This window comes from Halictus rubicundus, chromosome 2 (genome assembly GCF_050948215.1).
Source record: "Halictus rubicundus isolate RS-2024b chromosome 2, iyHalRubi1_principal, whole genome shotgun sequence".
In the NCBI taxonomy this organism is placed as follows: Eukaryota; Metazoa; Arthropoda; class Insecta; order Hymenoptera; family Halictidae; genus Halictus; species Halictus rubicundus.
The window spans coordinates 13,025,104-13,038,777 of NC_135150.1; the positions used below are offsets into that span (position 1 = coordinate 13,025,104).

Sequence of the window (13,674 nt, forward strand, 5' to 3'; positions counted from 1 at the left end):
AAATAAAAGAGCACTATTAATTTCTGTCTAATTTGCACACGTGTATGGTGTAGTAGAGTTTAAGATGAGGAATAGATATATATCTTTGGAGTCGTTTATTTAACAAAACAAAAAGTTAATTGCTAAAGAAATAAAGGGAGGATGAAGCGGAAACGATCACCGCCAACTTTTATGTCTTGCCCGATTGTCGAACACGATATTGCTATTCAGCGTCAAATAGAAGTCATAATATATTCGAATGACGTAACAAGTATTTCCTGCAGAGTGTTCAACTTTGCAGCGAATTCTCGTGTTCGACGAATGCATTATGATCGATAGCATTCGCATCCTCGTGTTTCGCTGAATCTCGCTTTATTTTCACTGCAGTGTTTTCCTATTCGACATAGAATTAGAGTCGTACTTCTTTTGCGCATGCTAATCGATTCGGAAGAGTGTCGGAAACACGCTTATGCTTCGTGAATACTGCTGGTTATAGAGCCGTTAACTGAATCGGAGTAGCCAATTATCGGCTGCCAATTACTGTGTTTATATTAAATATACTTATTTCTAAAACATAACGAATATTAAAAAAAAAGATATTAAATTTATTCATTAAAATCAGTTATGCTTTAAAAATAAGTGTAATTAATATAGGGACAACAGTAATTGGGTCCTTTACCCTTACCCTATTGATCATGTTAAAAACACGTATACTTTGGCCGCCAAACAAATGTAATAAAACATGAACGTTAAGTTCAAGGATGAGTTCGATACATCAATGAAAAAGGTTTCCACAAACTGTGCACAATACAATTTGTTCCGAAGTTCCAGGCGAGTGTTGTGTTGTAGTAAAAGTTTCAATAAATCTCTCTAGGGTAGCATCCACGAAAACAAATTCATAAACGCAACCTTCTCAACTACCAACCCTGTTGGAAAACAAGGTCAAACCGGACGTGTTTACATAAAGCGTCCAGTATCTTGGCTACTACAGCAGCATTCATCTCCGAATATTGATCTCATATTATATTGTACCTTGCAAATACATCCTTAATCTAACCCTGGTAAAATTGTCTCGATCAAACAAATCGGCGTCTGTGATTATTAGACTGCGGATTTTATGCATTTATGACAAAAATGAATTGGCGTAATTTAAAACAATAAAATTATTAGACGAATTTAAAGCCACCGTTATATTATTTTTAATCTATTGAACATATTCAAAAATAAATAAAATTTTTATTTTAACCCAGTTTGTTGCAATTCAGATAGAATGTTTTTATTTTGCATAACGCTCCGCAGTCTGGCGATTATATTCATATATTCGACGGGGAAAATATTTCTATTAACTACAACCTCAAATTCAATAATAAAAAAAAAATGTAAATAGAAATGAATATGTTGCTTTCGGAAAGGTTCAGCAAATTGTTTTGTTTTGTAATGCTTTTTACAATTTTCACACAACAATAGGCAGTGTACTGTTTTATATTTCATAAAAGAGTTTGTACTAACTGTCATATTTGTCCAATATATAAAAAATATTATTTTTCATTTTTGATACACGTCCGAACAATTCTTTTAACAATTGTATTCACGATTTTGATCGAACATTTTTAGCTGGGTTCAGTTTTTCTTCGAATTTCCGTTACGTTAAATTTCTACTTTAGTCTGCTGAAAGTTTACTTGGAATTGCAACAATAAACGCGACTCCGGAAGAGTACTAATTACGCTCATCAAGTTTAGCAATCCAAGTTTCAATCGTTCGGATTCACACGGTCGCATCATTCGCTTATTGTTACAACACATCAATGGCAGAGAAGATATTGTATAACGTAGTCGTAATATTGTTCGAGAGCTAATATTGTTTAATTGTTGGATTGCTATATAAAGTGAAAAAATTTTTTACAAAAATTTCAATTGGTCGAAAGTGCAGAGAAAATACTAAAAGTTGTGTTTTGTAACTTTTTTATGAGGACATACATTGAAAATTTAGAAAGTACGATTTGCAGATCTGTATGAATTATACATGTTCTGAGAATTTCATCAAAATCGGTCAACGTTGCAATGAACTGCAGATATTTCAAAATGATCACATAAGGGCGAAATTCCCTGAGACCAAAATTCTGCGACTTTCGCTCTTGAGTTTTCATCGTTAAATGTTCGTAGCTCAGTGCAATGTTGACCGATTTAAATGAAATATTCAGAATATGTATAATTGGTACAGATGTACAAAACGTACTTTTGAAATTTTTAATATAAGCCCGCATAAAAAAGTTGCAAAATACAACTTTAAGTACTTTCTCTGTAATTTCGACCAATTGCAATTTTAATCAAACATTTTGCTCATGTTATGTAGTGATCCAATTGTACTAACTTCTCAAAAAAATTCAAGTAGTATAGTCCAATATTGACAAAGTTATGCGATTTGTAAGAGCGTACGAATACTTATGGGACTAACTGTATTTGTAAACGAACAAATTTATATTACAACTCAATCTGAAAGAAAGAATTCGTGGGGGTTTGATCGATTTCCTCTATTTCCTTGTTCCGTAGAGTAAATCGTTTTGGCAAATGAGGGTCTCGAGCAAGACCCACCCCCGAGCAGAACGATTTGGTCTGCGGCGTCAGCGGGACTCGTTTGTCAAAGGGGTAGCTAAACAAAAAGTTTCGTTGTTCCGTTGCAGGAATGTCCCCGAGTCAAAATGGGCTGCATCAGAACTCGATGCAAATGGGTACTGCAGCGCCGCATCACGGGGGACGGTGTAGCGTGACCGGGAACGCGCAACAACAAACGCAGACTCAACAACAGTTCGGTTTAGGCGAGCCGCAAAGATAAAAGAAGCTGGCCAGGAGGCGGCCCGTACGCGAGATCCCGAGGTCGTTATGCGATATGCAGTTTTAACGGCGTTCAACAAAAAAACAACAACAACAACAACAAAACGAGGAGACATGGTTCACAGAAAAAATTGACTTCTCCCAGGGTAACACGCGCTGTTGGTGACGCGAGCGACCATTACCCAAGATTCATTCAAAGGCCGCTCGTTGTCCACCGAATTTCCCTCGACAACAACAACAACAACAACAATAACAATTACTACTACTAAAACAAACATCGACAACAAAAGAACGCACGGACTTTCATCGAAGACGCGCACACCCACCCCGAAGGAAGCAAATCTAAAGAAGAAGCCGGATTTATTTAGCGCGTGTTGTAGACGAAGAGGTCCACCATATTCGAATTCACGGGTTGTACACGTGGATCTCTAGTAGCTGGTTATGTGATCCTCGCGATTGTGTTTGTTATTCTTTGATGGTGCGTCGAAACGCGGCGGTCGCGCGTGACCGCCGAACCCTCTCGAAACCATTTATCTTCCGTCGGTAAATATGTGTGTGACAGGCGATCATAGACGCAGGACGAGAGAGAGGGTTGGAGGCTGTAAAAGACTCTATTAATACTTTTTTTTTGTTCGTTTTATTACTCTCTATCTCTCTCTCCTTTTGAACGCACTACGGGACGGTAGTTCCTACAATTATGAAAGACAGCGATACTCCTTTAGCGTTTATGGAATTAGTATGCGTCCAGAGACATCGCCGCTTGATTGTGAATGAGTAGCGAGAAGCCTCCTCCACCGTCCCGGGTATCTTCCTCGTTGTTTCTCGATCTACAGACTCGCGGCTAGATAGGAAATGTTTTTTGCGGTCCCGTGAACCGCGGAAGTCAATGAGAAATTCAATACTACTTCCATTATCACACACGCGCGCGCGCGTACACGCATACACAAACGTACACACACATACATACATACACCATAGTACAAAAAATTTCCGGCACTGGATAGGGCGCTCAGCGACAAGTAAACGTTCAGCTTTTTATTGTTTCGAAAATCGCGCGTTGTGCCGCGCATGCGCACGCGATTCGTTTCTCAAACGTCAACAGTGTTTCTCGGCGAAAGCTCTTCGAAAGCTTCGAAAGCTTCGAGAGGTGTCACGCGGAATTGAATCGTGTTTCGGTGTGTTGTTTCAATCTTTTTTTTGCAACGAGAGCTGAACTGCACGGCGCAACTGAAACAAAAGAGCGAACGAAAAATGAGAAGAAAATGATAAGCAGAAGAAAACAAAGACACGAGGCTAATTATGGTAAAGAAGAAACTACCACGAATCGTAATTAAATCCTATCAATAATCATGTAAAAAAAATTGTAAAAAAGAATTTATCGATTATATAATTGTCCATTTAGGTATATTTATGTAAAGCTATTCGAACGAACGGAAAAAGAAAAAAAAACGTGTAAACTTTCAGTCATAGTGTATACACGAGAGAGAGAGAGATGACTTGCTCAGATAGTATCCAGTGTAGGTCATTTTTTCTACTGGGGAAATAAAAGAGCAGTGGAGCCATATTAGCTGAGCTGTTTCATCGTCAATTGAATTTACAATTAGGAATACGAATATAGATGATTTCGTACAGCCTGTTTCACCGTGTACAAATATGATTTTCATCGTAGATATTTCATTATTATTCACAGATGTTCGTATGCGGCAGGCTTGTGCAATTCACCTCCGAAAACAGTATACAGTTACATGAATCGAACATGTTTGTTTTTCTTTTTTTTTTTTAACGGCTCTTTCTTTTCCACGATAGACTATTTAATCTCGCAACGCATCTACTATTCGTATTTAATTTAAGATGATGGAATGGAAACCGTTCTACCGTCGGCGAATAACTACTGTTCGAACGACGACGCTTGACTGTGAGAAAGTCTGTTTGAACGTTCATAGATTCGGTCACAGTTCGCGGATCGTTCTCCCGTAACCAACGTTACAATCTCGACGAATCTAAGAGACACTGTGATCAGTACGTAATCTAATTTTCACGGATGAAATAGTTCAAGTATTCGAGTTTCGCTGCAGCTTCATCACTATGCATTCATTTATGTAAATACGATAGAAATCGTCGTACCGAATCAAGTATGACAAGATGTTTTTTCTGTAAGGTATACGCTTTAATATCTTCCTTGTGTTTGTAATGTATGGACCAGTGTCTCGTAATATCTTCACAAGAAAATATAGTTTATGTGTTATATATATTATATATATAATATACATATACATATGTATATCTATATTTATATATCTATATCTACATATATATATATATTTATATGTATATATATGTATATATATTTTTTTATTGTTGTGACCTGATTGTAAAATGTGTATATGTATAAAAAAAATTGTATTGGAGCGATACAATCTTTGTTTTAGAAAATATTTTGTTTGTCTAGACGATATACAAATTTCGGAACACTGGTCTCGACTATTATGAAAATACTATTATGTTAAAACTCATTATTATTATATTACGTTATTATTATTGTTTATTTGACTATCAATAATAATAAACAATGTTCATGTACATAATTTTGAAAAAATGATCTAAATAAAACATTAATAATGGTGCTTTCACAGACTTTCATATATAATTTTATCGAACATTTTGTCTCATTCATTCCCGTTTTCGTTCTTCGAACTTACAGAAACATTTGCTTGTAAAGTTTATTATAAATCTTTTATATACACATGATACACTAATCGCTGCGCTGATAAGTACAAATACAGATGATATGATTTCAAGTGTTATATAATTGTATAAATTATAGAACTGAAGCTATACAACAACAGTATTCGCGTTATGATAATGGTAACTCATTATTATCACTTTTTTTCGTTACAAAATGTTATAAAGGACTAGTCATTCCATAAAATATTAATATACGTTATATATATTTATATGCAACACTGTTCGTTACATTTGTGTCAACTGCATAGAAAATATATTTACAATGTATTTAGTGTGCAGGATATTCTTGTTATTATTTCCTAGTACTTCGATGAGAAAGTTTCGCTGTCATTTTTTTTACAGACCTAATAGCGTATTTCTAATTATGAAAAGATAACTTTAACTGTTTTTTAAATCTTCTTGGATCATTTTATCTTTTATACATTTACGAAGAAATAGTAACACGAGCATCCTATATAATATTTCAGAGAAATTGAGAACCTTATCTCCTGGAAGTCTTTTATGTTTCCACGGCTCTGCCTAATCCAGACCACCTATCTGGCACGGGCAAGAAATATCGGTGCATAGCTGCTATGAAACGGGCTCTGTATTCTTCTGGTGATATTATCGTTGGCAGCTTTCCTTGGCCGCCTAATATTCCTGACTTTTTCACGATTGTTTCTATTTTTTTGTCCCACGTGAAAGTTCGTATATAATCTGTAAATGGATCACGTTTTTTTATTAGATAGATATATAGGGCTTGGATAATTGATCATAAAATCTTTACCAATTATGCCTAACACAAGCTCATCTGAATTTGGCTCCAAACCAACTAGCAATGAATAGTCCATTACAGAATTATCAGCTAGGAACTTGGTGTCTTGTTCAATGGCTCTGTTTAAAACCGCCTTGGAATGTGATCTGATGTAAAGTGGCGAGTCACAGCTCACTGAAAATGTAGTTTATTTATGATTGGAACTCTTTGATATATACAAGACACGAATGGGATATACTAACTGTTCAACAAGTTCTCGTCGAGTAACACAAGTTCACCCTCGTGACACATGTCATCGGGATTCACCAGCCGATTTCTCACTGACCCCTTCAAATCGAATTTGTCTGTTATCGTTCTATTGTAAAATAAATTCTCCATCACTAGAACGCTAGTGCGAAGCGCTGCATTTGTCGTATTGTTTTTAAAGGATACTCTGTAAACGCCTACGATCTTCCCTAGCAAGGTTGGTTGTTTGGTTTGCTGGCATTTTTCCATGTAAGCAAAATAATTTGGCGCGAAGTCCAGAAATATTTGCATTTCTACTCTCGACATTTGTTTTATGATAAATCTGTCATCTGTAAACCAAAAAAAGAAATAGGTATAAGTCTAAAATTATTTAATAGAACTTTTATACCAGGTTTGATGAAAGTATAGGATATGCTCCGTTAATAATTGTATACCTCGACTTTTACAGAAGCTGCTTCCGCTCTTACCACCTTTTGCAGCCCATTGTACACTTCGACTCATGCTTCTCGTATAGCCGTCTTCGCCGCATGGTAAAACGTTCTCTCTAAGTGCAGCGAATTGCACAGCAAAATATATTCTACAGTAAAAATTTGTTGTCGCGTCGTTAAATTGAACTTCAACGTAATTCTGCTGTTTGGTCACTTTCTTGTCCTCTTCTGTTTCCGCTGTCGTTGTTGGATTTTGCTGGTTGGAATCCATGTTCGAAACATTTTTATCAGCGTCTATGGGGCTCGCAGGATTCGGGCTGTTTCCCCGGAAGAACGATAAAACGGACGGACGTTTGAATTCACCTGGCTGCATAACCTCAGTAACGTTCTCTTTATTTTCTGGGAATTTCCGCTTATACAAAGGGCTCGGATTTAAATCCGGCCCTTTCATGGTGCGCATCAGTTCTTGTAAAGTGTGCTTGTAGTCCAGCGAATCAAGTGCATATGCAATTATAGATGAAGGCTCTGACTCGTAAACCACTATGGGTACAACCGATCTGTAAAAGAAAAAACATCATTTACCGCTAAATACATTTAATTCGGTTGTAACGTATGAAATGTCCCGTTTTTAGAGGTAACTTTCCACTACATTCCTCTGCATGGAAACTGCTAAAGAAACTATGTTCGTTTCAAGTTACCACTAAAAATACTGTCCATTGTTGTATAACTTGTTTCTCAATTTAATCGTACCCAAGAGGAAGCAAGTGGTGTTCCAGCGAACTGAAAGGATTTGGTATTGGCTGAGTAACAGGTAGAGAGGGTAGCAACTGCGACAAAATGGTTTTCTTTTTCTTCTTTTTATCCGGCATATCCTCTACAGCCATAGGCAGAACATCAGAATGCGATCTCTGATGCATTTTCGGAGATCCCTGAATGACAACAATTTCATCAGGATTACTTTCTAAAAACTCGCTGTCTGAATTTTCCATCCCATCAAATCCCTGCAAATCATTTTGCACAGCAGTGATTGCGTCAAGGGCATTGTAATCAGCTGACATGGGACTTAGATCTTCAATCTGCGATTCGGAAGCAGTGTCTTCCGTAATGTATCCGTCGGTATCGATAACGCTGTTGCTTCCAATTGTTAATGACCGTTCGGTGAACCTTCGTGGCCTCTCGTCCTTCTTTTTAACAGACATTTCTAGGATCTTTGAATTCCAAGAGAATACAACTTCGGATATCAATCGCTTAAGAATGACAATTCTGTCCTCGATACTGAACATCAAACTTTGAACTTGTCTCTCAGATACCTTCCCCTCGAGCTTCTTATTCTCCAACGTCGGGGACGTCAACTTTAATTGAGTCTCTTCGATCTTAGTTTTGAAGTATTGCTGATCTTTGGTCAATTGTTGCTTGACAGCGTTTAAGCTTTCTATGTCCGCTTGCAGGGTCGTCCACTTCTCTCGTATAGTCGAGAAGACTTCGTCCCCTTTCAGCGTTAAGCTTTTCATCTCTTCGATCACATCTGCGTGTTGCTTCGGATCATATATAATGTTTATCAGAGGCGGCGGTAAAGAAATCTCCCACTGGGATATCTTCGTATACTTGAACACGGCCAGCATGTTTTTCTTCGTGAAGTATTGGGAATGATCATAATGAAGCAAATGTTGGCAGGTGTCGGTGCCCCGCCTGGTGTAGACATTCCCATGAAAACGTAATTCCAAATACTTGGCGAAAGACAAGGACCAAGTATCGTCCGACATTGGTACCACCGGTGAAACATTTTTGCATTTCATGCACTTGCTCCACATTAAAATTTGGTTACTGTCTTCTTGGGCAAACGGCTCGGTGCTCATTTCGCTTAAGCTAATGTGTATGCATCCACCGTCGTGTACGAATCTTCGAACATGTTGAGCAATTTGTGCTCGACACGCCGAGGCCGGACACTTGTATTCAGACTTCAAACAGTAACTTTCAAGGAAACGTCCTAGGGCGATATCGTTTCTTCCATACAAATCCATGTTAACCACCCACGGGTTCACGCAGAAGGCTGGTGTATTACTACCAGAATGCGAGAAACTGCAAAACAATACTGACAGGCGTTGATGACTCGCTGGGTCTAAACAGTCAGGCCACGTAGGAGTTTGATCGCTCGCATCATTCTGCACCACAACCTGTTGCTTTTCCGACACGACATTATTTGTTGGATACAATCGACTACCGCGAGCTCGAAAATCAGCTAACAGAGCTTGTACTTCTCGGCTGTCGACGTCTGTGGTCAGTCTTGCTTGAACAAACGGATGCTGCGGCTTCAGTTTCAGTCTTGTTAACGGATTTTCATAGCCACACGGTTCTAAAGTTGCATTACTCGCTTTAATTTCTTTTACTTTATCCAGAAATTGTGCGGAGTAAAAAATTTCCCTTGGAAAGAAACTGCGTAGCACACAATTCCTTCCTGTCTCGGTTTCCAAGTAAGGTATGGAAAACTTTAGATAAGGCGAAACGCTTAATATTGTGCCTTCCAAGGCTTTCTTAAATTTATTTAGTAGTGGTAAGTCGGCTACACTTAGGTGTTGACCATTTGGACTAGTTTGACTGAAGACGTCCTCCTCGTCTTCATTTAAATACTGATGCAAAGGATCGCTTCGATCACTAATAGACTCTCCATAAATACGTTTTTCCTCTGGAACAACTTTATCTTTTATTTTTGGTTTCTCAGTTTCTTCTTCGATTTCTTTACTCGTCTTCTCTCCGGATTTACCACCAAACAATTCCATTGTACTATTCAGATCTTCGCTGCAGTCTGTACCGAGACCGGAAGTATTATCGAGATTATTATTATTATGCGATGTTTTACTTGTTGTGCTATTTTCCACGACTTTTGAATCGATTATGGAAGACTTTGTTTTCGACTTGAATAATTTCAAAGTGTCATAAGAATCAATATCATCGGATAATATAGAGGATATTTGTTTGATGGAGTTCGAGTTTAATGTATTCTCACTATACAGTTGATCTGCAATTTTATCTTTCAATGGGGTACTTCTGTTAGCTGGACTCTCAATTTCTATGCTGTATCTCTCACCTGACGGAGCTGTAGGATCATTTTCAATTTTTGATATTCTCAAAATGCTTGTGTCGTCTATGCTCTCTATGTCATCATTGCCTTCGTTCGTTCTGGATGCTATCTTACTGGTTTCTTCAATGTCCGCAGAATCCTTTTGCGAGGTTTCATCTAAAAATGAATTATCCTTAGGAGACGGTGGTCTCGCGAACTCATCCATGAGAAATGATTTTTCCAGGCGCCAAGAGTATGCTGCGAAGATCATCGTCGCAGTCACATTTTTCACTCTTTTTAATTCCGATTGAGTACCACCACGCAGTAAGATTGTAGCCCCGAGATTTGGATTTGCGCACCCCTCAAAATACATCAATGTTTTAATACCATCTGAAAAATCGTGGGGTTCTTATTTTATTGAAACTGGAACGGCAAATTAGGTACTTTTATTACTTACTTCTCTCGGTCGTGAAATTTCGCAGGTAAAACTTTTTACATGTACCAAGCATATATCTTGCATTTATATGCGCATCGATGGTTTTTACAATAGTTGCACCCGTACACCGCGCGACTCTCTCCAAGACACTTAATTTCACGTTCAAAACAAGCGTCACGCCGGACTCTCGGAGTCGATCTTGCGCTAATCTTGATACAGACCGATGTACAAGTACCACATCCGGACCAAGAACAGTAATTCTAGCAACTGTATGACCTAAATATTCATTTTCCTAAAAATCACATATTTTTAATGTTACAATATAACATAATTAATATCAGTTACTTATTTAAATAAGCTTTTTGTCATACTTGCAACATCACAGGCTCCAAATTCAATAATTTTCCTTCCACACGTTGGTACATAAGACCGCACTGAAGCAACAAAATTTTTGGATGAGCTATCATCGCGTTCATCCCTTTGTGTGCAACATTTTTATTACACACTACACCAGACACGATTTCACAGTCATCTCTGCTACCACCTGGGCACTTTTTTATTTGAACATATTGCCGAATATCCAGATCATCGACATTGTGGTTCAGATCTGGTCTCACAAAGTCGACAACCTGATGTGCAATTGGGAGTATAGTTTCTGACCATGTTTGCGATAAGCCTTCTTTGTTAAGCAATTGTTTGATCAATGAATCCTCGTGTTGCTTGTATGCAGATCTACAATTGAGTATATGTAAGCTCACATTATCGTTTCTCGATAAAATTCGTTCGTGACACTTACGTTAACCTTTCGTACGTATGTAGCTCTCCGAAGGAGGTTCTAATGTTCGATGGTTTGTGCCAACCATTTCTCTCTTTAACTTCCTGCACCTGTAGCGTATCATTTAAAAGATCATCAGCAATTTTTAAGTTACACTTATCTGACTTTGTTGACTCTTCTTTCTGATCAAGTATGCTGTCACTACTATCTACAGATAATGTGGTTAAATCTTCCGAAGTTGGTCTTTTTAACGTAACGGTGGATGATTCTAAATTTAGATCTAAATAAAAACTTGAACTAGAAGATGGTAAACGTCCAGTAGTTTGTGGTATCGGATTCGGAGCTCTTGTTTCGCTTTCCGAATCTGAAATACATTTTTATTGGCATTTGTCTTTTATGCATAAAACCGTATCGTTAAATATTACCTGTTGTAGAGTCGTGCTGTGGAATTGTTTTCACCCACGCAGGTTCTTGAGCGTCGCAGGTAGTTCGAGTTTCAGTTAACAAATCCATACTTTGCATTTGCGACAACGTTGCTGGTTTAAACACTGTTGCAGTGTCGCTGAATACATTGTCAACAATTACTGGCTCAATGAAACCTGCTTCTAGAAGTGCTTGTCCTATAGCAGTGGCCTGCACACTATAAAACATTACATTTCAATATTTCATTTCAATATTTGTTCCTATTTTTCTATTTGTTACATCTGTACCGAGTGGCCGCTTTATTTTGCGCTATCATCCAATTTACCAATTCGCTCGCTAGAAAACAATTGTGATAACTCTTCAACCTAATTCTGTGCGTTTGTAAAAGTATTGCTTGGCTCGATCTAAAGAGCTCTTCGTAGATCATTCTCAAAGAAGCCGAGTTTTGTAAAACAAGAGAACGTTCTTGAGATGTTAAATAACTATTTGTCGATCTGTAAAGTATATTTATATCTTTTATATATTTATATCACTAGTTTAAAAACAGAAGTAAAATGAAAGAAAGCAATACCTTGTAATGGCATATTTTTCTTCCATATATCCGACGCTTGGTTTTCTGCAAATTGAAGTCTCGTCTTCTACAGATTCATTTGCATTTGTTTGTGTGAGAAGCGGTTGATCATTTCCGTATTTAACTTGTAAGTCCTCTTGCAAAGCTTTCAAATCTTCAGATAAGTCGCTTCTCATATCTGACGATTGTAAATAGGATAAAACTACTTTGCAGCAATATGTACAAACTCTAAGATCACCTGTAATAAACAGCGTGTTTATATAAAATAACCAAATGGCAAACAGAAAACATATAATGTCATTTAACAAATATATTATTCATAGTACTTACCAGTGCATCCCATAATCTTGCCAGGGATCTGATCACAGCAGCACTTCGAACAAAATATCTGACCACACACACGACAATGATGTCTTCTGCGGAATGTTGTGAACCGTTCGCCGCATTCATAACACTGTTTGCTCACGCTGTCTGGCATCCAGTAACTTCTTAATTGGGAGTCCTTATATGAGCGCAAGTTCTATATTAATGTTAATTATGTTAACTTAATTTACAACTAAAATTACGAATACCATCACCTTGAATTATCTGCAAACATTTATATAGCTCATGAAAGTTAACTCACATTACTTTTTAGAGCTACTATGTTGCTAATGCGTTTCAGAACATTAGGTAAACTTCTGCCTTCGCGGCTATCTAAGGGAAAGTTCGTCATACTAGTACTATCATCCTCTGGAGTTTTTTCTGTGCTTTCTGATTGTTTCCATGATTCAGAATCAGATGAGCTCTGTTCCTCTTTGGCAGATGAAATTGTAGAGTCATCAACATTTTGTGAACCTAGAAATCAATTCTCTGCATTTTAGCACATTCACTTCGTTCTTTCTAAATATATTCTAAATATAAATTAATTGAAAAAATACAAGAAATAACTGCTTTCAGATTCCTTGTACAATTGTGATGATGTACAAAGAAAAAACCTTACTTCTAGTGAAGCTGAAGAGTTTTGAAAATAGAGAAGCTACGACAGGTTGATTCTCCTCGGGACTTAACGGAGCGAACTCCGTAAGTTTATGGGGCGAGTTCATATTCTTATTCATTTTGGTCGATGCTATCTTCCTGCAAACATTTTTATGATAAATTGCACACCAAACGCACCTACGGCAAAAATTGCGAACAGATAAATGTTTTGGATCGAAACGTCAAACGTAGCGATATATGTTTTTATGCATTTATAAATGTCGATTTCTTACCTTGGCAGAGCATTTACACTGTTTATCTCATATAGTTACATAATCACCGTGTACTTATCATTTTAAATGGTACAATACAAATTTGCAACGATATTGTTCAACACTTTTCTCTTGAATCGTTCGCAGGTGCAAATTCGTGAAGCTTATGTTTGCAGATTCAGAAGTACACTACAACCA

The 13,674-nt window shown here is 37.4% G+C and overlaps 2 protein-coding genes across 5 annotated transcripts in view; one reads left to right on the plus strand and one right to left on the minus strand.

The window, feature by feature from the left end:
• The window catches only part of LOC143365296 (UBA-like domain-containing protein 2), a 37,899-nt gene extending 32,453 nt beyond the window's left edge, over window positions 1–5,446 (plus strand). The window contains exon 4 of the mRNA XM_076805355.1: window positions 2,661–5,446. Within this exon, the coding sequence (XP_076661470.1) occupies window positions 2,661–2,812 (152 nt within the window). The 3' untranslated portion in view covers window positions 2,813–5,446. The remainder of the gene's footprint in view (window positions 1–2,660) is intronic.
• On the minus strand, window positions 4,641–13,674 carry Fab1 (1-phosphatidylinositol 3-phosphate 5-kinase fab1). 4 transcript variants are annotated; one of them, XM_076805347.1, is made up of 16 exons: window positions 13,498–13,674; window positions 13,230–13,402; window positions 12,873–13,084; window positions 12,578–12,767; window positions 12,248–12,485; window positions 11,964–12,170; window positions 11,679–11,893; window positions 11,275–11,617; window positions 10,850–11,210; window positions 10,500–10,770; window positions 10,070–10,432; window positions 7,735–10,000; window positions 6,991–7,541; window positions 6,553–6,885; window positions 6,323–6,484; window positions 4,641–6,252 (listed from the first exon to the last, which is right to left on the minus strand). In XM_076805347.1, exons 2-16 carry the CDS (start codon window positions 13,342–13,344, stop codon window positions 6,056–6,058), a joined length of 6,024 nt encoding a protein of 2,007 aa, XP_076661462.1. In that variant the 5' UTR covers window positions 13,345–13,402; window positions 13,498–13,674; the 3' UTR covers window positions 4,641–6,055. The 4 variants fall into 4 exon arrangements, with proteins under 4 accessions (XP_076661462.1, XP_076661460.1, XP_076661461.1 ...); XM_076805345.1 differs by having other exon boundaries at window positions 7,735–10,432; window positions 13,230–13,363; XM_076805346.1 differs by having other exon boundaries at window positions 7,735–10,432; window positions 12,578–12,749.

Excerpts from the sequence above, each read along its gene's own strand:
- Fab1 (XM_076805345.1), bottom strand. The coding sequence starts at position 13,344 with ATGAATAAGAATATGAACTCGCCCCATAAACTTACGGAGTTCGCTCCG. Across the intron at positions 11,211-11,274 it reads CATACGTACGAAAGGTTAAC|ATCTGCATACAAGCAACACG; the intron begins GTAAGTGTCACG and ends ACTCAATTGTAG. Across the intron at positions 10,771-10,849 it reads TGGAGCCTGTGATGTTGCAA|GAAAATGAATATTTAGGTCA; the intron begins GTATGACAAAAA and ends TGTGATTTTTAG.